Here is a 27,899-nt window from a genome sequence, read left to right on the forward strand (position 1 = left end):
TGATGACATAGTCTAGTCTCCTACCCTAAAGTCTGTGTGTTTGCTTGGTTCTCTTGGTGGGACTGGAGTCACGTCCAGGCCACACTCCAAAGGGTGTGAATGAAGGAGGTTTTTACAGTAATCTGGTAGATTATTGCAACTCAATGTCAATCTTTTTATTTAATCACTTGAGTTAATTTCTGTCTTCCAAGCTGGGATTCAAACACCTGACCCAACAGTCCAGAACTCCGGCTCAGTGACATAAGTACGACACCACTGTACACCTGAACACCTCAACCAATGGCCTGGTCTAGCCCAAGTCCAAGTTGACTATGTCACTGGGTTCCTGTACGTTGAGGAGGGAGAGGTGTTGGCTCGAGAGAGAGGGCTGACGACTACAGTGAATGTTCCAAGTGCTTTCACTCTGAGTCTAACCCCTGTCGCGGGAGTGTGTGATGGGACAGTGTAGAGGGAGCTTCACTCTGTGTCTGACCCCGGGAGTGTGTGATGGTATTGGTATCGGTTTATTATTATCACTTGTACCGAGGTACAGTGAAAAACTTGTCTTGCATACTGATTGTACAGGTCAATTCATTACACAGTGCAGTTGCATTTAGTACAGAGTGCATTGAGGTAGTACAGGTAAAAACAATAACAGCGCAGAGTAAAGTGTCACAGCTACAGAGAAAGTGCAGTGCAATAAGGTGCAAGGTCACAACAAGGTAGATCGTGAGGTCATAGTCCATCTCATCGTATAAGGTTCAATAGTCTTATCACAGTGGGGTAGAAGCTGTCCAAGTCTGATGGTACGTGCCCTCAGGCTCCTGTATCTTTTACCCGATGGAAGAGGAGAGAAGAGAGAATGTCCCGGGTGGGTGGGTTCTTCGATTATGCTGGCTGCTTCACCAAGAGAACAAGAGGTAAAAAAAAAGAGTCCAAAGAGGGAGGCTGGTGTCTGTAATGCGCTGGACTGTGTCCACAACTCTCTGCAGTTTCTTGCAGTCCTGGGCAGAGCAGTTGCCATACCAAGCCGTGATACATCCAGATAGGATGCTTTCTATGGTGCATCAGTAAAAGTTGGTGAGAGTCAAAGGGGACAAATCAAATCCTGAAGAAGTAGAGGCGCTGGTGAGCTTTCTTGGCTGTGGCATCTACATGATTTGACAGGAGGGAGCTTCACTCTGTGTCTGACCCCGGGAGTGTGTGATGGGACGGTGTGTAGGGAGATTCACTCTGTGTCTGATCCTGGGAGTGTGTGGTGGGACGGTGTAGAGGGAGCTTCACTCTGTGTCTGACCCCAGGAGTGTGTGATGGGACGGTGTAGAGGGACCTTCACCCTGTGGCCCATATTTTGTTTGGAATGGTTTATGTGGTATTTACAATATGTACATCACTTCCATCAGTTTGTATACAATATTCAAATTAAAACTTGGCCACCCCTGTCTGGGATGCTCTCCAACCTCTGTGGTGCCCACTGGTCCCAGGAGGCCTCCAGAGAACCAGTGAACACTGTATGCTCCCTCTCCAGGGGCACACAGATTCGGACCTATCCTCGGAAGAGGGGCAGGTAGTTGGCTTGGGCGGAACCCTTGACGGCCCCCAGCCTGGGCCTGTGAACGGTCACCTTGGCCGGGCCCAGGAGCAGACTGACGAGGAGGCTCCCTGACTGACCCAACCCCCCCCTCCGCACCGGGTGTCCGAGGATGAGAAGCGTGGGGGTGATGTACAGCTAGAACTTGAGGAGCAGCCCCTTCAAATACCTACCTCTCGCCCTCCGGACATACATGGAACATAGAACATAGAACCTCACAGCACAGTACAGGCCCTTTGGCCCACAATGTTGTGCCGACATTTTATCCTGCTCTAAGATCTATCTAACCCTTCCCTCCACATAGCCCCCCATTTCTCTATCATTCATGTGTCTATCTAAGAGTCTCTTAAATGTCCCTAATGTATCTGCCCCCACAACCTCTGCCGGCAGTGCGTTCCACACACCCACCACTCTCTGGGTAAAAAACTTACCCCTGACATCCCCCTTATACCTTCCTCCAATCACCTTAAAATTATGTCCCCTCATGTTAGCCATTGTTGCCCTGGGAAAAAGTCTCTGACTGTCTACTCGATTGATGCCTCTTATCATCTTGTACACCTCTGTCAACTCACCTCTCATCCGCCTTCTCTCCAAAGAGAAAAGCCCTAGCTCGCTCAACCTATCCTCATAAGACATGCTCTCCAATCCAGGCAGCATCCTGGTAAATCTCCTCTGCACCCTCTCTAAAGCTTCCACATCCTTCCTATAATGAGGTGACCAGAACTGAACACAATACTCCAAGTGTGGTCTGACCAGAGTTCTATAGAGCTGCAACATCACCTCGCGGCGCTTGAACTCAGCATCCTGACTAATGAAGGCCAACATGGACTCCTCGAGACTGCAGAAGCAGCAGGCAGCTGGGGAGTGTGTGAACCTGCTGCACGGCCCTGCTCTCTGCAACACTCTCTGCCCCAGGTCCCTGTGTAGAGAGACCTCCAGTGGGGACACTCCTTGCTGCTGGATGGCAAGGAAGTTGAGAAAGTGTAGGAGCACCTGTACAGGACGTACCTCCGTGTGGCATGGAACTGCGCGGAGGGCGATTCCGAGAGAGGGCTCATGTTGTGTGGGACCGGCTCCCACAGATCTGGGACTGGGTCCCATGAGCAGTTTTGGCTGAGCTGGGATTAGTCCGGTCAGGATCACTCACACTCACGAGCCCCCTCAACACCCACCGTGACGGGACGGACAGAGGTTTTGGCCACATGCCCCAGTGGTGAGCAGCTCGCTCCCTCACCATCCAGTCTGTCCCTTTGTCCAGCCCCTCCCTCCGCTGGCGGGGGAACACCCTGACTGGAGGTGACAGTGTCCCAGACTCTGAAAAGGTCCCGGTAAAAGACAGGCAACTCCCACAGAGCAATGGTGCCGATCCTCGCCATTGGGAGCTGTGTGTCATCCTGAAGGTGTCCCAGTGGGGGAAACACTTCACCAGCTCACGTTATCTGGGAGGAAGCTCAGCGTGCAGGTATCTCTGCAGGGTCCGAGGGTGGAGAGTCACCACCAGGGCAGGGACACACGCCAGCGACTAACTGCCCTCCTCGATCAGGAGACTCAGGACCACAGCCCACTTACCCCCTACCCGTGGGGTCAACCCCGGGGTAAGTGGGGTCTTCAGGGTCAGTCCCGGGGAAGGGTAAGTGCAGGATTGATCTTGGTGTCTAGGGGATGGCCCTGGAGGTGTTTTATATCGAACATTACAGCACAGTACAGGCCCTTCGGCCCACAATGTTGTGCTGACCTTTTAACCAACTCTAAGATCAATCTAACCCCTCCCTCCCACACACCCCTCCATTTTTCTATCATCCATGTGCCTATCTAAGAGTCCCTTCCATGTCCCTAATGTATCTGTCTCCACCAGCACCCCTGACAGTGCGTTCCATGCACCCACCACTCTCTTGTAAAAAAACTTACCTCTGATATCCCCCCTGTACTTTCCTGCAATCACCTTAAAATTATCCCCTCTTGTGTGAGCCATTTTCGCCCTGGGATAGAGTCTCTGACTGTCCACTCGATCTACGCCTCTTATCATCTTGTATGTCTTTTCCTCCGTGCCTTCCTTCCCCTCCTGACGATCCCCTCCCTCCGTTCCAGCCCCTGATGCAACCCCCTCACCCTCCGCTTCTGGCGAGGGGTGGAGGTGAAGGGGTTGCAGAGGTGGAATTGACAGCCTGGAGGTTGGGGGCTTGTGAATGTGCCCCATCTCCCTGCAGGCACCCTCCAAGGTTCAGAAGATGTGGTAGGAACTGGACATAAAACTGACCATCAAGACAGTGCAGAGACATTCACTCTGTGTCCAAGTCTGTCCCTGCCCTGGGAGTAATAGAGTCATAAAGCATGGAAACAGGCCCTTTGGCCCAACTGGTCCATGCTGACCAAGATGCCCATCTAAGCTAGTCCCATTTGCCCACGTTTGGCCCATATCCCTCTAAACCTTTCCTATCCATGTACCTTCCCAACTGTCTATTAAATGTTAATGTACCTGCCTCAACCACTTCCTCTGGCAGCTCGTTCCATATATGGGCCACCCTCTGGGTGAAAAGTTGCCCCTCAGGTCCCTATTAAATCTCTCCCCTCTCACCTTAAACCTATTCACTCTAGTTCTTGATTCCTCAGCACTGGGAAAAAGACTGTGTGCATTGACCCTATCTATGATTTTATACACCTCTATAAGGTCACCCTACAGTCTCTAATGTTTCAAGGAATAAAGTCCTAGTCTGCTCAAACTTTCTCCATAACTCAGTCCCTCGAGTCCCGGCAACATCCTCGTAAGTCTCCTCTGCACTCTTTCCAGCTTAATGGCATCTTTCCTATAGCAGGGTGACCAAAACTGAACACAATATTCCAAATGTGGCCTCACCAACATCGTGTACAACCGCACCATAACGTCCCAACTTCTATACTCAGTGCCCTGACTGATGGAGGCTGGCATGCCAAACACCTTCTTCACCACCCTGTTTACCTGTGACGCCACTTTCAGCGAACCATGTACTTGTACTCCTAGGTCCCTTTCTGGGATGTGGAACATCGCTTCCTTGGGAGTGAGATGGGATGTTTGCATTTAGCAATTACTGTCTTCAGGAGTTGATTCCCAGTTGCAACATTTAGGGTTTCTGTTGAATCGCTGCCTTTCTTCCCTCATTATAACTTTGTCCTTTTATTCTAACTTTTAGCACCACACCTAAAGTGTACTTGGATGATCTCAAGGCACGACGTCAGACCCCTCCACTGCTCGTACCACGGACCAAACTCTCGCTGCAGCCTCAGAGTGGCCTCAACCCTCCCCCAAAACATCCCTTTGCCCTGCTGAAACAGAGTAAGTACAGCCTCGCTCATTCCCTGTGTGTGGAGATGCAGGGGTTAACCTCAATGACCCTTAACCAAGTGTTAGACCTAATAGAAGTTTATGAGTTTAGAAAATGACGAGAAGCATAGATAGGGCAGACAGTCAGAATCTTTTGTCCCCCAGGGTAGAAATATCAGATACTAGAGGACACGCAATATAAGGTGAGGGGGGGAAAGTTGAAAGGAGATGTGCGGGGCAAGTATTTTACACAGAGAGTGGTGGGTGCCTGGAATGTGCTGCCAGGGTTGGTGTTGGAGGCACAGAGCATAGAAGTGTTTAAGAGACTCTTAGATAGATACATGAATATGCAGAGAATATGATCAATGTGCAGGGAAGAGGGACTAGATTAATTAGGAGTTGTTGGTTTAATTAGTTTAGCACAACATTGTGGGCCGAAGGGCCTGTCCTGTGCTGTACTGTTCTATGTTCTAATATGCAGGGAATGGAGGGATCTGGATCACGTGCAGGCAGAAAGGATTAGTTTCATTCGGCATCGTGTTCAGCACAGACATGGTGGGCTGAAGGGCCTGTTCCTGTGCTGTGTTGTTCTGTGTTCTAACCCATTAGCACCGTTGCAAATGCTGGACCACAAGAGCTTGTACAGGTAAAACTAGAGGGCGTAGGTTTAAGATGAGAGGGGAAAGGGTTAAAGGGGACCAGGTGGGCAAGTTTTTCCACACAGAGGGTGGTGCGTATACAGAACAAGCTGCCAGAGGAAGTGGGTGCAATTATAATGTTTAAAGGACATTTAGACAGGAACATGGACAGTCAAGTCAAGTCGAGTTTATTGTCAGATGCACAAGTCCATGTGTGCACAGGTGCAATGAAAAACTTGTTTACAGCAGCATCACAGGCACATTGCATTAGAGACACCACATTTAAAAGAAAAAAATAAATTAAACACGTTATTCATAAATTATACAAAAAGTAGAAAAGAAAGAACACAATAAGAATAAAAAAAACAAGAAAAGTTTTAGAGGGATGTGGGCCAAACTTGGGCAAGTGAGACTAGCTAAGACCAGCGTGGTTAGCATGGGCGAGTTGGGCTGAAGGGTCTTTTTCTGTGCTGTATGGCTCTATGACGATGTAAGTAAGGACTAGTGAATATAGGTGTCTTATAGGCAGAGACGGGAATTTATACTGGAGTGTAAGGACGTATTGAGGGATATAAACAATTTCTTTGTGTCTGTCTTTATGGAAGAAGACACATTAAATCTGTTGAATGTGTTATAGAATCAGGATTCTGGGTTGGACTGAGGACCTGAAGGAACCAAGTATTAATTGGAAAATAACACAAGAGATGTCGGAGTGTTTGAAAGCTGATAAGTCCCAAGGACCCGATGTTAGGCATCCCAGAGTTTTGGAGGAGGTGAATTCTCTGACTAACACCTTCCAAGGTTCTGTAGATCCAGGAACTGTTCCTAAACAAAAACTCCCAGTGATATTGGAGAACCAAGAAGCTGGTGCAAATGGGGAAGTGAAAGAAATTAGTATGAGTAAAGACTTTCTATTCGAAAGGTTAATCTGTCTGAAAACTGATACATCGCAACCATTCACATCCCAGACTTGGAGAAAGGAGATTGTGGATGGTCTACATATCGTTATCCCCAGTATCTGAAGTTGTTCCTGTGGATTGGAGGGTGGAAAGTTTGACCCCACTACTTAGGAGGGGCAGAGAAAATGGGGAACTATACACCTGTTAGCCTGACGTCAGTGGTGGGGAAAATGTGCAATCTCTGATGGAGGTTGTAATGAAAGAACAGCTTGAAAAGTACAGTGGGATTGAGCAGAACCAGCATGGATTTATGAAAAGAAAATCAGGTTTGACAAGTGTGCTGGAATTCTTTGAGGATGTGATCAGTAGAATAGAAAGGAGGTGGATACGGTGTGATCGATTTTCAGAAGACATTTGATGAAGGCCCACACAGGACGTCAGAGCACATGGGATTAGACCATGAAACCATAAGATACAGGAGCAAAATTGAGCCATTCGGCCCATCGCATTTGCTCCGCCATTCAATCATGGCTGAATTTTTCAACACCATTCCCCGCCTTCTCCCTGTAACCTTTAACCCCCTTACCAATCAAGAACCTGTCAATCTCTGCCTTAAATACACCCAATGACTTGGCCTCCACAGCCCTCTGTGAGAACGAATTCCACAGATTCATCAGCCTCCTCATCTCAGTTCTAAAGGGACGTCTCTTTATTCTGAGGCTGTGCCCTCAGATCCCGGACTCTCCCACTGATGGAAACGTCCTCCCCACGTCCACTCTATCCAGGCCTTTCAGTATCCGGTAGTTTTCAGAGTTTCCCCTCCCTCATCCTACTGAACTCCAACCTGTACAGGCCCAGAGATATCGACATAGAACATAGAACACTAGAGCACAGTACAGGCTCTTCGGCCCACGATATTGTGCCGACATTTTATCCTGCTCTAAGATCTATCTAACCCTTCCCTCCCACAAAGCCCCCCATTTCTCTATCATTCATGTGCCTATCTAAGAGTCTCTTAAGTGTCCCTAATGTATCTGCCCCCACAACCTCTGCCGGCAGTGTGTTCCATGCACCCACCACTCTCTGTGTAAAAAACTTACCTCTGACATCCCCCTTATACCTTCCTCCAATCACCTTAAAATTATGTCCCCTCATGTTAGCCATTGTCGCCCTGGGAAAAAGTCGACTCGATCTATGCCCCTTATCATCTTGTACACCTCTGTCAACTCACCTCTCATCCTCCTCCTCTCCAAAGAGAAAAGCCCTAGCTCGCTCGACCTATCCTCATAAGTCATGCTCTCCAATCCAGGCAGCATCCTGGTAAATCTCCTCTGCACCTTCTCTAAAGCTTCCACATCCTTCCTATAATGAGACGACCAGAATTTAACACAATACTCCAAGTGTGGTCTGACCAGAGTTTTATAGAGCTGCAACATCACCTCGTGGCTCTTGAACTCAATCCCCCGACTAATGAAGGCCAACACTCCATACGCCTTCTTAACCACCCTATCAACCTGCACGGCAACCCTGAGGGATCTATGGACGTGGACCCCAAGATCCCTCTTAGCAGTTAACACACTTATCTTATGTTCTGCCTGCAAATTCACTCTCCTGAAGTGTGTCACTTCACACTTATCCGTGTTGAACGCCATCTGCCTCTTCTCAGCCCAGCTTTGCATCCTATCAATATCCCGTTGTAATCTACAGCAACCTTCTACACCATCCACAACACCACCAACCTTCATGTCACCTGCAAACTTACTAACACATCCTTCCACATCCTCATCCAAGTCATTTATAAAAATCACAAAGAGCAGGGGTCCCAGAACAGATCCCTGAGGAACACCACTGGTCACCGACCTCTAGTCAGAGTACGTTCCATCTACCACCATCCTCTGTCTTTTATGAGTGAGCCAATTCTGAATCTACACTGCCAAGTTACCCTGGATCCCATTCCTCCTGACTTTCTGAATGAACTTTATCAAATGCCTTGCTAAAATCCATGTGCACTACATCCACTGCTCTACCTTCAACATGCTGTTTCACATCCTCAAAGAATTCAATCAGGCTTGTGAGGCACGACCTACCCCTCACAAAGGCATGCTGACTGTCCCTAATCAGCCTCTGCTTCTCCAAATGCTCGTAAATCTTGTCTCTAAGAATCTTCTCCAGTAATTTGCCCACTACTGAAGTAAGACTCACTGGTCTATAATTCCCAGAGTTATCCCTACTCCCTTTCTTAAACATAGGAACAACATTTGCCACCCTCCAATCATCTGGCGCTACTCCTGTCGAGGACACAAAGATCATTGCCGTAGGCGCAGTGATCTCTTCCCTCACTTCCTGTATATATCTTCCTTGGATATATCCCATCTGGCCCCAGTGACTTATCTATCCTAATGTTTTTCAAAAGTTCCAGCACACCCTCTTTCCTCATGTCAACATGCCCGAGTGTATCAGTCTGTTGTACGCCATCCTCACAAACGTTAAGGTCTCTCTCTCTCTGGTGAATACTGAAGCAAAGTATTCATTAAGGACCTCCCCTACCTCTTCCGACTCCAGGCACATGTTTCCTCTTTTATCCCTCACTCTAGTCATCCTCCTATTCTTCACATACGAGTAGAACGCCTTGGGGGTTTCCTTAATCCTACTTTCCAAGTCCTTCTCATGCCCCTTTCTTGCTCTGCCAAGACCATTCTTGAGCTCCCTACTGGCTACCTTGTAACTCTCCAGAGCCCTGTCTCATCCGTGCTTTCTAAACCTCAGGTAAGCTTCTTCCTCTTGACAAGATATTCTACATCTCTTGTCAACCACAGTTCCTTCACTCTACCATCCTTACCCTGTCTCAATGGGTCAAACCTATTTAGAACCCCATGCAAGTACTCCCTAAACAACCTCCACATTTCCGCTGTGCACTTCCCTAAGAACATCTGTTCCCAGTTTACGCTCCCAAGTTCCTGCTTAATAGCATCATGATTCCCCCTCCCCCAATTAAATACTTTCCCATATTGTCTGTTCCTATCCCTCTCCAAGGCTATGGTAAAGGTCAAGGAGTTATGGTCACTGTCTCCAAAATGCTCTTTCACCGAGAGATCTGAAACCTGATCAGGCTCATTGCCTGGTACCAGGTCCAGAATGGCCTTTCTAGTCGGCCTGTCCACATACTGTGTCAGGAATCCTTCCTGGACACACCAAACAAACTCTGCCCCATCTATCCCCTTTACACTAAGGAGGTGCCAATCAATATTAGGGAAGTTGAAATCACCCATGACAACAACCCTGTTATTTTTGCATCTTTCCAAAATCGGCTTCCTGATCTGCTCCTCAGTGTCTCTGCTGCTATTGGAGGGTCTGTAGAATACTCCCAATGGAGTGATCACTCCCTTCCTGTTTCTGACCTCCACCCACACTGACTCAGTGGACAATCCCTCCAGGACCTCCTCCCTTTCTGCAGCTGTGACACTATCCCTCGCGCTCCTCCTCATACATTAACCCTTTCATTCTCAGGATCGTTCTTGTGAACCTCCTCTGGACCCTCTCCAAGGCCACCACTTCTTTCCTTAGATACAGGGCCCAAAATTACTCACAATATTCCAAATGCGTTCTGACCAACGCCTATAAAGCCTCAGCAGTACATCCTTGCTTTTATATTCTAGTCCTCTTGGAATGAATGCAAATTATGGGTAACGGACTGACCTGGATTTAGATTTGGTTATTGGGCAGAAAGCAAAGGGTAGGACTAAATGGTTCCTCCTTAGGTCATCAGGCTGACGAGTGGGGTATGACGGGGATCGGTGCTAGGGCCCAGCCATTCACCATATGTCACTGATCTGGCTGAAGGACCAATTGTCATGTTTCCAAGTTTGTGGATGATACTCTGGGTGGGATTGTGAGTAGGGAGGGGGCTTCGGGAGGAGATGGACAAGCTGAGTGAGTGGGCAAGAATGTGGTGGATGGAACATAATGCGGCCATAATGTGCAAGACAGGAAGGAAAGAATGTTTGTTAACTGGGGAGAGATTGGGTAGAGTCGTAGATCAATATAGCACGGATACAGGCCCTTCGGCGCAACCAGTCCATGCCGACCACGGTGCCCACCCAACTAGTCCCAATTTCCTGCATTCGGCCTATGTCCCTCCAAGCCCCGCCCCTCCATGTACCTATCCAATTGCTTCTTAAGTGACACTGCTGTACCTGCCTCACCCACTTCCTCTGGCAGCTCGTTCCACACACTCACCACCCTCTGCATGAAAAAGTTGCCCCTCAGGTCCCTTTTAAATCTTTCCCCTCTCACCCTAAACCTATGCCCCCTAGTTCTGGACTCCCCTACCCTGGGGAAAAGATCTACCATCCATCTGATATATGCCCCTCATGATTTTATAAACCTTCATGAGATTACCCCTCATTTTCCGACTCTCCAAGGAATAAAGTCCTAGCCTGGCCAACCTCTCCCTGTAACTCAGGCCCTCGAGTCCTGGCAGCATGCTTGTAAATCTTCTTCACTCTTTCTGAAGGCCAAGATGAAGGTACAACAACTGACTAGGAGGGCACATGGTGCGTTTGTCTTTGTTACAAGCAGGTGTGAATACTGGATTAAGAAAGTCTTAGTGAAATTGTACAGGGACTTGGTGAGATCACTGCTGGAGTATTGGTTTCCTTGGAAAGGACGCACATGCGGTGCAGGGAGTGAAGATCCACCAGACTGGCTCCTGGGATGGTGAGTTTGCTGTATGAGGAGGGATTGAAAGGACTGGGAGCTAGAGCATGCACCACCAGGCTCAAGGACAGCTTCTATCCCGCTGTTATAAAACTATTGAACGGTCCCCTAGTACGAGGTGGACTCTTGACCTCACAATCTGGAGGCTACTCCAGAAGGTTAAGTCGCTTGGCATTCAGGATGAAGTAGCCAACTGGATTCAACATTCGCTTAGTGGGAGAAGCCAGAGAGTGGTCGTAGATGGTTGTCTCTCTGACTGGAGGCCTGTGACTAGTGGTGTGAGGCAGGGATTGGTGCTGGGTCTGTTGTTGTTTATCATCTATATTAATGATGTAGATGATAATGTGGTAAACTGGATCAGCAAATTTGCAGATGACTCCAAGATTGGGGGCGTAGTGGACAGCGAGGAAGGCTATCAAAGCTTGCAAAGTGATCTGGACCAGCTGGGAAAATGGGCTGAAAAGTGGCAGATGGAATTTAATGCAGACAAGTGTGAGGTGATGCACTTTGGGCGGACGAACCAGGGTAAGACTGTCACAGTGAATGGTAGGGCTCTGAGGTGTGTGGTAGAACAAAGGGATCTGGGAATACAGATCCGTAATTCCTTGAAAGTGGCGTCACAGGTAGATAGGGTCGTAAAGAGAGCTTTTGGCACATTGGCCTTCATCAATCAGGGCACTGAGTACAGGAGTTGGGATGTTTTGTTGAAATTTTACATGTTGGTAAGGCTGAATTTGGAGTATTGTGTGCAGTTCTGGTCACCTACCTACAGGAAAGATATCAATAAGCTTGAAAGAGTGCAGAGAAAATTTACATGGATGTTGCTGGGACTTGAGGACCTGAGTTGCAGGGAAAGGTTGAATAGGTTAGGACTTTATTCCCTGGAGTGCAGGAGAATGAGGGGAGATCTTACAGAAGTATACAAAATTATGAGGGGTATAGATAGGGTGAATGCACGCAGGCTTTTTCCCCTCAGGTTGGGTGAAACTAGAACTAGAGGTCATAGGTTTAGGGTGAAAGGTGAAATATTTAAGGGGAATCTGAGGGGGAACTTCTTCACTCAGAGGGTGGTGCGAGTGTGGAACGAGCTGCCAGCGCAAGTGGTGGATGTGGGTTCAATTGTAACATTTAAGAGAGGTTTGGATAGGTACATGGATGGGAGGGGTTTGGAGGGATATGGTCCAGGTGCAGGTAGATGGGACTGGGCAGAAGATCAGGTTGGCATAGACTAGATGGGCTGAAGGGCCTGTTTCTGTGTTGTAGTGCTCTATAACTCTACCTTGTTATGACCTTGCATCTTACTGTCTACCTGCACTGCACTTTCTCTGTAACTGAGATTAGGAGAATGAGAGGAGATCATTAAACTGGAGAGGGTGCAAAAGGATTTACGAGGACGTTACTGGGACTGGAGTGCTTCGGGTATAATGAGACGCTGGGACTTTTTTCCTTGGAGTGTAGGAGGCTGCGGGGCATAGATAGAGTGAGTGTGCACAGTCTTTTCCCCAAGGTAGGGGAGTCCCAAACTATTATGGACAATCCAAACAGTGACAGACCTCATGCCATCTCCCTGAAAGTTGCAACACAGGTGGGTGGAGTGGTGAAGAAGGCTCCATACTTCTCTTCATAGAATATAAGAGCTGGGACATTATGTTGCACCTTTACAAAACATTGGTTGGACTGCACCTCTGTGTGCAGTTGTGGTCACCACACTATAGGAAGGATGTGTTTGCGCTGGAGAGAGTGCAGAGGAGATTCACCAGGATGTTGCCTGGATTGGAGGACTTTGGTTATGGGGAGAGATTGGACAGGCTGGGCTTGTTTTCTCTGGAGCGAAGGGGGCTGAGGGGGGACCTGAGAGAGGTGGATACAACTATAAGAGCCATAAGGGGAGTCAGTAGATGGCCATAATCTATTTCCCAGGGTGGGGTATCAAGAACAAGAGGGCACATGTTTAAGGTGAGAGGGAGGAGATTTAAAGGGGATTGGGGGGGGAAAGTGTTTTTTTACACAGAGAGTGGGTTGATATCTGGAACGCACTGCCAGAGGAAGTTGTGCAATCGGATGTGATCACTATGTTTAAGAGGCATTTAGACAGACACAGAAATAAGATTCGGTAAGGTGGACTCTTGACCTCACAACCTACCTCGTTATGACCTTGCACCTTATTATCTGCCTGCAGTGCACTTTCTCTGTAGCTGTGACACTTTACTCTGCATTCTGTTATTGTTTTTACCCTGTACTACCTCAATGCACTGTGTAATGAATTGATCTGTACGAACGGTATGCAAGACAAGTTTTGCACTCTAGCTCAATACATGTGACAAAAATAAACCAGTTCCAATTCCAATAAATAGGCAAGGCACGGTAGTGTAGCGGTTAGTGTAATGCTATTACAGCGCCAGCAACCCGGTTCAAATCTGGCCGCTGTCTGCAAGGAGTTTGTACGTTCTCCCCGTGTCTGCATGGGTTTCCTTCGGGTGCTCCGGTTTCCTCCCACATTCCAAAGATGTACGGGTTAGGAAGTTGTGGGCATGCTATGTTGGCGCCGGAAGTGTGGTGACACTTGCGGGCTGCCCCCAGAACACTCTACGCAAAAGATGTATTTCACTGTGTGTTTCAATGTACATGTGACTAATAAAGAAATCTTATCGTATCTTATAGAAGGATACGGTCCTAATGCGGGCAAATGGGATTAGTGGAGATGGACAAAAAGGTCGGCATGGACGTGGTGGGCCGAAGGGCCTGTCTCTGTGCTGTACAACTCTGAATATCTATGATTATGACTACTTTGCTGTCGTGACTCGGGAACTCGGACGCTCTGATGTTGAGGTTTGACGTGGAGGAGGTGCTGGCTCAAAGTACAGGGTGGTGGGTGCAGTTTCTCCTGGAAGAGGAACCAACGTCTTTGTGGGTGGGCTTCACATCACGTACGAGCTGGTCAGTGACTTCTTCTGTGGGTCGAGTGAGTGCCCCAACACCCTTTGGCTCACTCGAATATGGAGCCAAGATATCTGTGCCCACGGCCAGAATGAACTCCTGCCTGAGCAAGGACCTGGACCCGCTGCAATTTGCCTACCGTCACAACTGGTCTACAGCGGACGCAATCTCACTGGCTCTACACTTGGCTTTGGAGCACCCAGACAACAGCAAAACATACGTCAGGCTGCTGTTTATCGATTACGGCTCGGCGTTCAACACCATCATCCCCTCAGTTCTGAGCAACAAGCTTCAAAACCTGGTCCTCTGTACCTCCCTTTGCAACTGGATCTTTGACTTCCTTATCGGGAGACCACAGTCAGTGTGGATCAGTAGTAACATCTCCTCGCTAACAATCAACACAGGCGTACCTCAAGGATGTGTGCTTAACCCACTGCTCTACTCTCTCTACACTTATGACTGTGTGGCTAGGCACAGCTCAAATGCCATCTATAAATTCGCCGATGACACCCCTGTTGTTGGCAGAATCTCAGATGCCGATGAGGAGGTGTACAGAATTGAGATAAATCAGCTGGTTGAGTGGTGTCACAACAACAACCTCGCACTCAACGTCAGCGAGACCAAGGGATTGATTGTGGACTTCAGGAAGGGGAAGTCGGGAGAACACACACCAGTCCTCACTGAGGGGTCAGTGGTGGAAAGGGTGAGCAGCTTCAAGTTCCTGAGTGTCAACATCTCAGAGGATCTATCCTGGGCCCAACACATTGATGCAATCGTGAAAAAGGCATGCCAGTGGCTCTACCTTGTCAGGAGTTTGAGGAGATTCGGTATGTCATCAAAGACTCTTGAAACTTCTACAGATGTACGGTGGAGAGCATTCTGACTGGTTGCATCACTGCCTGGTATGGAGGCTCCAATGCACAGGATCGCAAGAGACTGCAGAGGGTTGTAGACTCAGCCAGCTCCATCACGGGCACAACCCTCCCCACCATCGAGGACATCTTCAAGAGGCGGTGCCTCAAGAAAGTGGCATCCATCACTAAAGACCCTCACCACTTGAGACATGCCCTCTTCACGTTACCACCATCAGGGAGGAGGTACAGGAGCCTGAAGACCCACACTCAACAATTCAGGAACAGCTTCTTCCCCTCCGACATCAGATTTCTGAACAGTCCATGAACACCACCTCGTTATTCCTTTTTTGTACTGTTTATTTATTTTTGTAACTTAGAGTAATTTTTATGTCTTACACTGTACTGCTGTTGCAAAACAACACATTTCATGACACATTGGTGATAATAAACCTGATTCTGATTCTGGATTGCTCCCTGGAAGCAATGGACAAGGCTGACGAGGACCTTGAAGAAACCCTGGGCCACATCCCAGAGGGAGGCAAACTGACCCTTCCGGGTGACTTCAGAGTCAGGAAGAATGCAAACCCCTAGACTGGCAAGGCAGGAGTAGGGAACAGCCAATTCTGATCAGGTTCTGCAGCGGTTTTGTCATAATCCGCTCCCTGGTCCATCAGAGGGATAAGCAACACAAGACAATGTCCCTAGTCCAGTCAGATGTCCCAGCTGGAGACAAGGAGAAGGGTCCAGATGAAGGGTCTTGACCCGAAACGTCGACTGTCCACTTCCCTCCACAGATGCTCCTTAACTCACTGAGTTCCTCCAGAATTTTGTATGATGCTCCAGATTTCAGTACCTGTGGTAAATTGGTTTATTATTGTCACATGTACCAAGGTACAGTGAAAACTTTGTTCTGCATGCCACCCATACAGATCACTTCATCACATCAGTACATTGAGGTAGTACAAGGGAAAACTAACAGAATGCAGAATAAAGTGTTACAGTTACAGAGAAAGTGCAGTGCAGGCAGACAATAAGGTGCAAGGTCACAACGAGGTAGATTGTGAGGTCAAGAGTCCATTTTATTGTACTAGGGAACCATTCAATATTCCTATAACAGCGGGATAGAAGCTGTCCTTGAGCCTGGTGGTATGTGCTTTCAGGCTTTTGTATCTTCTGCCCAATGGGAGGGGGAGAAGAGAGAACGTCCGGGGTGGGTGGGGTCTTTGATTATGCTGGTTGCTTTACCGAGGCAGTGAGGAGTGTAGACAGAGTCCATGGAGGGGACGCTGGTTTCTATGAGGTGCTGAGCTCTCTGCAGTTTCTTGTGGCCCCAGGCAGAGCAGTTGCCGTACCAAGCCGCGATGCATCCGGATAGGATGCTTTCTATGGTGCATCGATTAAAAATTGGTGAGGCTCAGAGGGGTCATGCCGAATTTGTTTAGCCTCCTGAGGAAGCCGAGGCGCTGGTGAGCTTTCTTGGCCGTGGTGTCCACGTGGTTGGACCAGTCTCTTGTGTCTCCGTATTTAACCACAGCCGCTTTTCCTCCTGTGACAGACACCTCTCCGTTGGTCCGTGCGGGATATGAGGAGAGATCCCTGGATGACAACTTGGACGTCCTCGCTGAGATGAACGACAAGGACGGGTCCTGTCAGAGCCCCTTCTCGGTGAGATCCCCCCTCTTGTTACTCCCCCACTTCCTCCTGGGGGCGGGGGGGTAGCGTGGACAGTGTGGATGGGGAGCCTGTGTGCGTAGCTCCCTTGTGGAAATGTCCCACACTCCTGGTCTTGGTCAGTGGTCGCAGGGAATCCAGGCTAACACCGGAGCTTCCAGTGGGGAAGCTGGAAGATGGTGGGTGTGTTGGATGGGGCCATGAAATTCCCGCTGTGGAAATTAGAGGCAACAACCCCTCCCACCCGATGTGGTCGTTCAGGTTATGGAAATTTGCCCTTCCAGAATTTACAAATCACTCCCCAAAAATTTGAGTCAAAGTCAAGTTTATTAGAGTTATAGGGGCATACAGCGCGGAAACAGGCCCTTCGGCCCAACTCGTCCACGCCGACTGTGTTGCCCAGTGAGCTGGTCCCATCTGCCCACGTTTGGCCCATAGCCCTCTAAACCTCTCCTATCCATGGACTTATCTAAATGGCTTCTAAATGTTGCTGATGTGCCCGCCTCAACCACTATTCCTGGCAGCTCATTCCAAATACGCACCACCCTTTGCGTGAAGAAGCTGCCCCTGATGTCCCTTTTAAATTTCTCGCCTCTGATCTTAAACCTATGCCCTCTTGTTTTTAGCACCCCCTCCCTGGGAAAAAGACTGTGTGCTTTCCCATATCTATGCCCCTCATGATCTTATATATCAGGTCACCCCTCAATCTCCTACCGTCCAGGGAATAAAGTCCTAGTTTACACAACCTCTCCTTGTAACTCAGGCCCCCAAGTCCAGGCAACATCCTGGTAAATTTTTTCTGCACTCTTTGTATATATTATTGATATTATTGTCATATATAGAAGTACTGTACATCTGTGCACAGGTGCAATGAAAAACTTACTTCCAGCAGCATCACAGGCACAAGAAAGACATAAATTATACACAACTTTACAAGAAAGAACACAATTAGAACAAAAAAAAGTCAATTTTAGTGCAAAGTGATCAAAGTGGTCACAGTGTTACTATACTGAGGGTTGTGCCGGTTGGTTCAAGAACCGAATGGTTGAAAGGAAGTAACTGTTCCTGAACCTGGTGGTGTGGGACGTCAGATTTCTGTACCTCCTGCCCGATGGGAGCTGCGAGAAGATGGCGTGGCCCGGAGGTGGGGATCTTTGATGGATGTTGCCTTCTTGAAGCAGTGGCTCCTGTAGATACTACTGATATCTGAGATACTGATATCTCTGAGAAATTATGTGAGAAATGTAAATAAGGAAACACAAGATTTATTTTATTCAACTGGCGTGTGTAGATAACGAGGCTTTGCATTATGAAGAGCCGTGATACGGACCATTTTTAGGAACACAACGTGGGTGTCTCTTGTATCTATGTATCACTCGCATTTCTGTTGCATCTTTCATGACCCTGGGTCATCTCCAAGGTGACTCCCAAGCCAGCGAAGCTCTTGACGTGCAGTGTAGGAAGTATAGCAGCCAATTATGCAAGGTCCTCGGTGTGATAATGAGCATGGAATCTGTTTCAGTAACTTTGACTGAGGGAGTAACATTGGCCACAGGACACGGGGAGAACTTCACCCTGAAATGGCCTTTGGTGGCCTGGTTACTCTACGGAGAGTTAGAATGCTCTTGGTGACCTTCTAGGCTGATCCTGTGACTCTAGAGCCCTCGTATCACAAACAGTTCATAAGCACGGTAACTTTTTCCCAGGGTCGAAATGTCTAATGCTAGAGAACATGCATTTTAGGTGGGTGGGGGGGGTGGTGTAGCAGTGGGGAAGTTCAAAGGGGATGTGCGGGGCAAGTTTAATTTACACACAGAGTGGTGGGTACCTGAAACAAGCTGCCAGGGGTGGGGGTGGAAGCAGATATGATAGAGGCGTTTAAAAGGATCAGAGGGATATGGACAATGGTGTAGGCAAGAAGGGATTAGGTGTCTTTAGCTTAATTTGTCTGAAACAACATCACGGCTGAAGAGCCTGTTCCTATGCTGTGCTGTTCTGTGTTCTATGTAAATTAGGCACACTGGCCTTCATCAGTCAGGACATTGAGTATAGAAGTTGGGATGTTATGTTGCAGCTGTGCAATACATTAGTGAGGCTGCATTTGGAATATTGTGTTCAGTTTTGGTTGCCCTGCTGCGGGAAAGATGCCATTAAGCTGGAAAGAGTGCAGGGAGATTCACAAAGATGTTGCCAGGACTTGATGGACTGAGTTATGGAGAGAGGTTGAGTAGGTTGGGACTTTATTCATTGGCGTGTAAGAGGATGAGGGGTGATCTTATAGAGGGGTATAAAATCATGAAGGGCATAGATAGGGTGAATGTGCACAGTCTTTTTCCCAGGGTTGGAGAATCAAGAACTAGAGGGTATAGGTTTAAGGTGAGGGGGGAGACATTTAATAGGAATCTAAGGGGCAACTTTTCACCCAGAGGGTGGTGAATATATGGAACGAGCTGCCAGGGGAAGTGGTTGAGGCAGGTACATTAACAACATTTAAAAGGTACTTGGACAGTACATGGATAGGAAAGGTTTAGAGGGATATGGGCCAAATGCAGGCAAATGGGACTGGGTTAGATGGGCATCTTGGTCGGCAAGGACCAGTTGGGCAGAAGGGCCTGTTTCCGTGCTGCATGATTAGTACTAACAATGTTGAGGCCATGTTTATAAACGTGGTATAATGTGGAAATTGTTCATTTAGCAGGAAGAATAAAAGGAATGTATTCTCTAAACTGCGAGTGATTACAAAGCTCTGAGAGGCAGAGGGAACTGAGTACCTCAGTGCTCGATTTGCAAAGGACTAGTATGTGGGTACAGCAAGTAATTAGGAAAGGATAACAAAATGTTTATTGTTTTCTTTGAGGGGAATTGAATACAAAAGTAGGAAGGTTATGCGTCTGGACTTCTCTACCATATTTAAAGTGAAAGCAGATTTTTTTTTGAAAGATCAAGAAATTGGCTGTGAGAAAACAGGCACAGAGGATGTGCTGAGTCCTGGGGCAGATCAGCTGAGGTTTATTGAACTGGCTCGGACAGATAGCGTTATGAGGAAAGGTTAGACAGACTTGTATCCGTTGGAGTTGAGAAGAGGGAGGGAGGACCCTAAGGGGGTTTCTTGACTGGGTGGGTGTGGAGATGAAGTCTCCTCTTGTGGTATTGGTATTGGTTTATTTACTGTCACTTGTACTGAGGTACGGTGAAAAACTTGTCTTGCATACCGATCGTACAGGTCAATTCATTACACAGTGCAGTTACATTGAGTAGTACAGAGTGCATTGATGTAGTACAGGTAAAAACAATAACAGTACGGAGAACTAGGGGTAACAAACAATCTGCTGGAGGAACTCAGCGGGTCGAGCAGCGTCTGTGGGAGGAAATGGAATTGTCGATGTCTCGGGTCGAAACCCTGCATCAGGACTGGGAGTGAGAGTGTTAGAACACAGAGAACACAGCACAGAACAGTCCCTTCGGCCCACAGTGTTGCTCCAGGTTCCAGCATCTGCAGTCTCTTGTGTTTCCTGGAACCAGGGGTCTTTGTTTAATATAAGGACCCATCCATTTAAGGCAGAAATGAGGTGAAATTCTCTGTCTCGGAGGATCGTAAGTCTTTGGAGATCCTTTCCTCAACGGGCAGTGGGAGCAGAGTCTCTGAATATTTTGAAAGCAGAGGTAGATGGACATGATAGGCAAGGAGGGAGAGGTGGGAGGTCATTGGGAGCTGGGCAGGAGTATGGAGTTGAGGTGTTGACTCCCAAACCCTGTGCTTGCGAATCTGTTGATTGATTCCTAGATCAGTAGATTGGGGAACCAAATGGGGAACGGGCTGTTTCAGACCCAAGCAAGTGCAAGAAGAAAGGATTTTGAGCTTGTTACTCCAAGGAAAGAAGTGAGCATTGTATGACAGAGTGTCACATGAAACTGGAGAATGATGTGCTTCAACCTGACTGTAGGTACAACTCCGACCTACAGTCAGCAGCTGGCTGTAGCAGTGTCATAGAATCATAGGAAACAGGCCCTTCGGCCCAACTGGTCCATGCTGACCAAGATTCCCACCTGAGCTAGTCCCATTTGCCCGCATTTGGCACAGGTCAGTCCCTGGCAAGCTAGTTCCTGCGTCCCCGTGAATCTGGTGCAGATCAGAGTGAGCGGCAGGTTGGGTGATGGGGAAATTTCAAACAGAATTCGGAAAGGTGAGTTTTCCCTGGGCCGGGATCAAAGTGCGGGAAGTGGTATCAGGTGGATCGTTCCACGAAGCGTGGTCTGAATGGCCTTGCTCTCCTACCCAGGCTGTCTCGGGTGTAATCTAAGGTACGTTACACAAAATAAAGCACATAAAAATGCTGCTTGCATGTTTTATAAGTGTTCTGGTTGGTGTTTGACAGGAGAGGGGACAGTGCTGGGGAGAGCCCAAGCAAGTTCTTCAGCGATGAGGACAACACAGATGACTACGAGACGATGCAGAACTTGTAAGTCCAGTTTGGGATTCTCTCCTGTTGAAGGGGCTTCCGGGGATATCTCCATTCCAGCTGGGTGGAGATGCCGTTTTCAAAGAGGTTACATCTCCAAAAGGGAAGTTGGATTTGACAATGTTCCTGCCCCTGTGAATATTAATGAGGGGATAATTGGTTTATTATTGTCACATGTACTGAGGTACAGTGAAAACTTTGTTTTGCATGCCATCCATACAGATCATTTCATCACATCAGTACATTGAGGTAGTACAAGGGAAAACAGTGACAGAATGCAGAATAAAGTGTTACAGTTACAGAGAAAGTGCAGTGCAGGCAGACAATAAGGTGCAAGGTCATAACGAGGTAGATTGTGAGGTCAAAAGTCCAGCTTGTCGTACTAGGGGACAATATAACAGCGGGATAGAAGCTGTCCTTGAGCCTGGTGGTACGTGCTTTCAGGCTTTTGTATCTTCTGCCCGATGGGAGTGGGGAGAAGAGAGAACGTCTGATGTGGGTGGGGTCTTTGATTATGTGACAATAAATCAATTTACCAGTTTACAGTTACAGAGAAAGTACAGTTCAGGCAGACAGACAATAAGGTGCAAGGGCCGTGGCGAGGTAGATTGTGAGGTCAGGAGTTTACCTTTAGCATATGAGAGGTCCGCTCACCCCTCGTGCTCACTCCCTGATCCAATCCGAGTCCAGTAGCTGCTCATTCGGAGCCTCATCCACAGCACTGAGCCCTCCCTGTAGTCCCAGTTTCCCGTGCCCCTGAACATCAGCCGTCCATCACACCCGAAGCCATGTGACAGTAGAACGTGATAGGTTTCTAACCAGCCTCCCCTCCATTGACTCCGCCTCCACCTCTCGCTGCCTCGGGAAAGCAGCCAACACAATCAAGGACCCTTCCTACCCCGGTCATTCAAGTCAAGTTTATTGTCATAGAACATAGAACAGTACAGCACAGAACAGGCCCTTCGGCCCACAATGTTGTGCCGACATAGCTAATCCCTCCTACCTACAGAATGCCCATGTCCCTCCATTTTCCTCTCATTCATGTGCCCATCCAAGCCCCTCTTAAAAGCCCCCAATGAATTTGCCTCCACCACCCCATCAGGCAACGCATTCCAGGCATCCACCACACTCTCAGTAAAAAAAAACGTACCCCTCACGTCTGTTCTGAACCTACCCCCTCTCACCTTAAATGCATGCCCTCTGGTATTGGATCGCTCAATAATGGGAAAAAGATATTACTTGTCCACCCTATCTATGCCCCTCATAATTTTATACACTTCCAACAGATCACCCCTCAGCCTCCACCGCTCCAGAGAAAACAGCCCAAGTTTGTCCAGCCTCTCCTGATAGCACACGTTCTCTTAATCCAGGCAACATCCTGGTAAACCTCCTCTGCACCCTCTCTAAAGCCTCGTCATCCTTCCTATAGTGAGGTGACCAGAAATGCACGCAATACTCTAAATACGGCCTAACCTTGTGTCATCTGCACAAGTCCATGTGTGCACAGGTGCAATGAAAAACTTACTAGCAGCAGCATCACAGGCACAGAGCCTCAGATAAGCAGCATTCACAAGTACAACATTAATTAAATATAAATTATACACAACTTTTACAAGAATTTTTACATTCCCTCTTCTCCCCTCTCCCAATGGGCAGAAGATACAAAAGCTTGAGAACATGTACCACCAGGCTCAAGGACAGCTTCTATCCCACTGTTATCAGACTCTTGAACAGATCTCTTGTATGATAAAGGTGAACTCTTGATCTCCCAATCTACCTCATTGTGGCCCTTGCACTTTATTTGTCTGCCTGCACTGCACTTTCTCCGTAACTAGAACACTATATTCTGCATTCTTTTATACTACCTCAACGTACTTATGTATGGAATGATCTGTCTGTCTGGCATGCAAACAGAAGCTTCTCACTGTATCTCGGTATATGTGACCATAATAAACCAATTACCCGGTGACTGGAAGTTGTTGTGGACTAAACACTGGTTCTGCAAAGCGGCCACCCAATCGGTGTTTGGTGTCTCCAGTGTCAAAGATCCCACACCGTGGACACCAAGTGTAGTGAACTGGAAGAACTACAAGTGAGTCGCTGCTTCACCCAGAAGGACTGTTCAGGTCTCTGGACGGTGGGAAGGGAAAAGGAGGGGAGTATTATTGCAACCTCGCTGTCATTACCATGCCCTTGGTAGTAGACGTGGTTATGTTGTCCGTGGGAATGCGGTGCTCCTCTCCATGGGTATAGAGTACAGCAGTGTCGATGTTCCTCTGACCGTCTGATTTCTCTCAGCCCTCGACTGTGCTCCAGTTTGGATGACCTTCGCCTGGCCACGCTGACGGGAGATGATTCAGCGGACGGGGAGGGGAGCGGTCTCTCCGAGAGGGTGCTGGACATACAGATCTCCTCTGCCCCTCCCACCAGCTGCGCAGTGGAGACCAGTCAACTCTGCCCACTCATTAAATCCGGGTGGCTGGACAAGAATCCACCGCAGGGGTAAGAAGACGGCCACGTGTTGGGTGTGGGCTAGGTAGAGCGGAGGGGATTCACCAGGATGGTGCCTGGGTTGGAACATTCAGTTATAAGGAGAGAATGAGTCATAGAGTCATACAGCAGGGAAACAGGCCCTTCAGCCCAACTCGTCCATGCTACCAAGTTGTCCATCTAAACTGATCCCATTTGCCCGCATTTGGTCAATATCCCTCTAAACCTTTCCTATCCATGTACCTGTCCAAATGTTGTAATTGAACCCACCTCTACCACTTCCTCTGGCAGCTCGTTCCACACACCCACCACCCTCTGTGCGGAAAAACTTACCCTATTAAATTTTTCCCCTTTCACCTTAAACCTAGTTTAAACTGTAGTTTTAGACTCCCCTACCCTGGGGAAAAAGCCCCTCATGATTTTGTGAACCTCCATAACATCAACCCTCAGCCTCCTTCACTCCAGGGAAAACAGTCCCAGCCTATCCAGCCTCTCCTTAAAACTCAAGCCCTCCAGTCCTGGTAACATCCTTGTGAATCTTTTGTGCACACTCTCTAGCTTATTCATGTCATTCCTGTAGCGTGGGACCAGAACTGCACACAATGCTCCAAGTGCAGTCTCACCAACATCTTGTGCAGCTATAAGATGATGCCCCAAATCTTGTTCTCAGTCCCCAGACTGATGAAGGCCAGTGTGCCAAACGCCTTCTTCACCACCCTGTCTACCTGTGTTGCCACCTTCAGGGACCAATGCATTTATATCTTCATTCCCTCTGATGGAGATATCACCGACGAGGACAGTACCTGCTGCCCATTCCCTCAGCTGAGTGTCTCACAGACCAATAGTGTTGGGGTTAGCAGAGCCACTGCCTCACAGCTCCAGAGACCCAGGTTCAATCCCGACCACCGGTGCTGTCAGTGTGGAGTTTGCACGTTCTCCCTGTGACCGCATGGGTTTCCCCCCGGGTGCTCCGGTTTAGATCCATAGAACTATAGAACCATACAGCACAAAACAGGCCCTTCGGCCCACCATGTTGTGCCGTCCATCAAACCACCCTCACACTACCTAACCCCTTCCTCCCGCATATCCCCCCATCCCACACTCCTCCATATGCCTATCCAAAAAGCTCTTGAACCTGTCCAATGTATCTGCCTCCACCACCACCCCAGGCAGTGCATTCCATGCACCAACCACTCTCTGGGTGAAAAACCTCCCCCTGACATCTCCCCTGAACCTCCCACCCCTAACCTTAAAGCCATGCCCTCTCGTCTTGAGCATTGGTGCCCTGGGAAGGAGGCGCTGACTGTCTACTCTATCTATTCCTCTCAGTATTTTATATACCTCTATCATGTCTCCTCTCATCCTCCTCCTTTCCAGTGAATAAAGCCCTAGCACCTTAAGCCTCTCCTCATATTCAATACTCTCCAATCCAGGCAGCATCCTGGTAAATCTCCTCTGCACCCTCTCCAACACCTCCACATCCTTCCTATAATGAGGCGACCAGAACTGAACACAGTACTCTAAGTGTGGCCTAACTAGAGTTTTGTAAAGCTGCTTCATCACCTCGCGGCTCTTAAACTCAATCCCGCGACTTATGAAAGCCAACATCCCATTGGCCTTCTTAACTGCTCTTTCCACCTGTGAGTTTCCACCCATGTCCCAAAAACGTGCAGATTGGTGGGTTAATTGGCCGCTGTAAATTTCCCCTGGTGTGTGGGTGAGGGGTAGAATCTAGGGGGAGTTGATGGGAATGTGGGAAGAATAAAATGGGATTAGAGTAAATGGGTGCTCGATGGTCGGCATGGAATTGATGGGCTGAAGGGCCTGTTTCCATGCTGTGGCAGATTGGTGGGTCTGCAGTCACTTTAGAGCAGATGGTAGGTTTCCTCCCATGAAGTCCTGCGATGGTTCAACAGGGTCCTACCAACAGTATAATGGATTGGTCAACGTAGAAAATGTTCAATTTGAATGTCCCCATCTCCTCCCAACTACAGACACAAGAAGACAGGAAAATAGGATCCTGCCCACCAGCTAGTATGTTCATGGCTGATCTACGCTGGCCTCAACTCTTCCTCTGTGCCAGTTTCCCATAACCCAAAATTCCTTGACCTTTCAAATGTCCTTTGATCTCCACCTTCAATACATCTAATGATCTGGCCTCAACCACCACTGGAGGCAGAGAATTCCAGAGATTCATCCCCCTCTGAGAGAAGCAATTCAATGCGCCTCCGTTTTAAATGACTGGCTCCTTGTTTTGTACCTATGTCCCTTTGTTCGAGGCTCTCTCACTGGTGGAAACATCTCAATATCCACCCTGTCATGCCTGTATAGGTGCCCACTGTTTCCTTGTGGTGCCATGAGTGAGATATGTCCACACCCTTTTCCTGTTTGGTGGCAGATTAAGATTTATTGGGGCCAAGGGCAAGCAGAAAGTTGGAGGCCCCTTGACCTATTGTGGTGGGACATGTTGAGGGTTAGGGTTGGATGGGGTTCCATTGTTGTCAGGGTTTTCAACATGTCACGATCCTGCCTCAGTTGTTCAAAGTATCTCCTGGAACCGTGGACTCAAAGTCAAAGTCAAGTTTATTGTCATATACACAAGTCCATGTGTGCACAGGTGCAATGAAAAACTTACTTGCAGCAGCATCACAGGCACACAGCATCAGATAAGCAGCGTTCACAAGAAAAGAAAGCATAAATTGTACAAAATTTGTTACAAGAAAACACAATTAGAACAAAAAACTCAAAGTTCATTTTAGTGCAAGTTGATCAAGGTGGTCCCAGTGTTGCTGTACTGAGGCAGTGATTAGGGTTGTGCAGGTTGGTTCAAGAATCGAATGGTTGAAGGGAAGTAGCTGTTCCTGAACCTGGTGGTGTGGGACTTCAGGCTTCTGTACCTCCTGCCCGATGGGAGCTGCGAGAAGATGGCATGGCCCGGATGGTGGGGATCTTTGATGATGGATGTTGCCTTCTTGAGGCAGCACCTCCTGTAGATACTCCCGACGGTGGGGAGGGATGTGCCCGTGATGTATTGGGCAGAGTCCACTACTCTCTGCAGCTTCTTGCGTTCCCGCACATTCGAATTGCTGTACCAGACCGTGATGCAACCAGTCAGGATACTTTCAACAGTACATCTGTAGAAGTTTGTTAGAGTGTTTGGTGACAAGCCGAACCTCCTTAACCTCCTAAGAAAGTAAAGACGCTGGCATGCCTTCCCATCTGGTGCTGGGCCCAGGACAGGTCACTTGATATGTTAATGCTTTATGTTAACTTTGGATGAAGTAGCATGAAGTAAGTGTGAAAAGGAAAATATCATGCAAAGCTTGTTCATCTCTGAAAGCTAACCGTGGTTACGGCAGTCGCCGGTGTGTGTGTGCCATTACACAAGAGTCAGCTGTAGAGGCAACACGCCATCCTTCTCAAATAAACAAACTACTAAAGCTTGTGAAACTGCCCTGCACCCCTTGCGGTTAACCCCTTCCTTTCCAGGGTGCGGTGCCAGAGCTGAGCCTCGGAGGGGCTGGGAGCAGCTATCCTGTGCTATTGTGTTTAGTTTTTGCATGATCTTCCCTCCTGGTCTTGTTGTCGATCTGGTACACTACACTGAAACCACAGATATCCTTCAAGAGATGTTTGTGGTTTTAGTGTAGTTTTTCAGCTCTCTCTTAGGAAGGTTTGAGAACAGGCTTGTTCAGTGGAGGCGAGACAGCTGAAAGTAGATAAACATAGAGACAGAGTGCTGTGGTCTGGGACATTGTATGAGTGATCAATCAGATACGTCAGAGATTTTCTGTAAATGTAGATATTGTGCATGTTTGTTGCAGCTTTATAAAGCTCTGGTTAGCCTGTATCTGGAGGATTGCATTCAGTTCTGGTCGCCCCATTACAGGAAGGATGTGGAGGCTTTGGAGAGGGTGCAGAAGAGGTTCACCAGGATGCTGCCTGGATTAGATGGTATGAGCTATAAGGAAAGGTTGGACAAACTTGGGTTGTTTCCTCTGGAACATCGGAGGCTGAGGAGAGACCTATTAGAAGTTTATAAAATGCTGGGAGGCATAGACAGACAGCCGGTATCTTTTTCCCAGGGTCAAAATGTCTAATACTACAGGGCAGGCATTTAAGGTGAGAGGGGGAAAGTTTAAAGGAGATATGTGGGGCAAGTTATTTTACACAGAGTGGTGGGTGCCTGGAACGGGCTGCCAGGGGTGGTGGTGGAGGCAGGTCCAATAGAGGAGTTTAAGAGGCTCTCAGATAGGCACATGAATGTGCAGGGAATGGAGGGGTATGGACATTGTGTAGGCAGCAGGGATTAGTTTAGTTAGGCGTCATTAGCTAATTAGGTGGCTCAACGTCGTGGGCTGAAGGT

General features: G+C 48.2%; 2 protein-coding genes across 6 annotated transcripts in view; both read left to right on the forward strand.

The window, feature by feature from the left end:
- The window catches only part of LOC127575716 (arf-GAP with Rho-GAP domain, ANK repeat and PH domain-containing protein 1-like), a 119,267-nt gene extending 102,549 nt beyond the window's left edge, over positions 1–16,718 (forward strand). For 3 of the 4 annotated variants that reach the window (XM_052025713.1, XM_052025715.1, XM_052025714.1), the window contains 2 exons: positions 4,738–4,880; positions 16,468–16,718. In XM_052025713.1, coding sequence (XP_051881673.1) covers positions 4,738–4,880; positions 16,468–16,631 — 307 coding nt within the window. In that variant the 3' untranslated portion in view covers positions 16,632–16,718. Of the gene's footprint in view, positions 1–4,737; positions 4,881–13,782; positions 14,629–16,467 lie in introns of those variants that run through there. The other variant, XM_052025716.1, reaches the window with a different exon arrangement.
- Positions 16,719–20,945: 4,227 nt separating this feature from the next.
- LOC127575703 (arf-GAP with Rho-GAP domain, ANK repeat and PH domain-containing protein 1-like) overlaps positions 20,946–27,899 on the forward strand; it is an 82,965-nt gene continuing 76,011 nt past the window's right edge. For both annotated transcript variants that reach the window (XM_052025681.1, XM_052025680.1), the window contains exons 1-2: positions 20,946–21,043; positions 23,342–23,545. In XM_052025681.1, coding sequence (XP_051881641.1) covers positions 21,033–21,043; positions 23,342–23,545 — 215 coding nt within the window. In that variant the 5' untranslated portion in view covers positions 20,946–21,032. The remainder of the gene's footprint in view (positions 21,044–23,341; positions 23,546–27,899) is intronic.

This window comes from Pristis pectinata, chromosome 11 (assembly GCF_009764475.1).
Source record: "Pristis pectinata isolate sPriPec2 chromosome 11, sPriPec2.1.pri, whole genome shotgun sequence".
Taxonomy (NCBI): Eukaryota; Metazoa; Chordata; class Chondrichthyes; order Rhinopristiformes; family Pristidae; genus Pristis; species Pristis pectinata.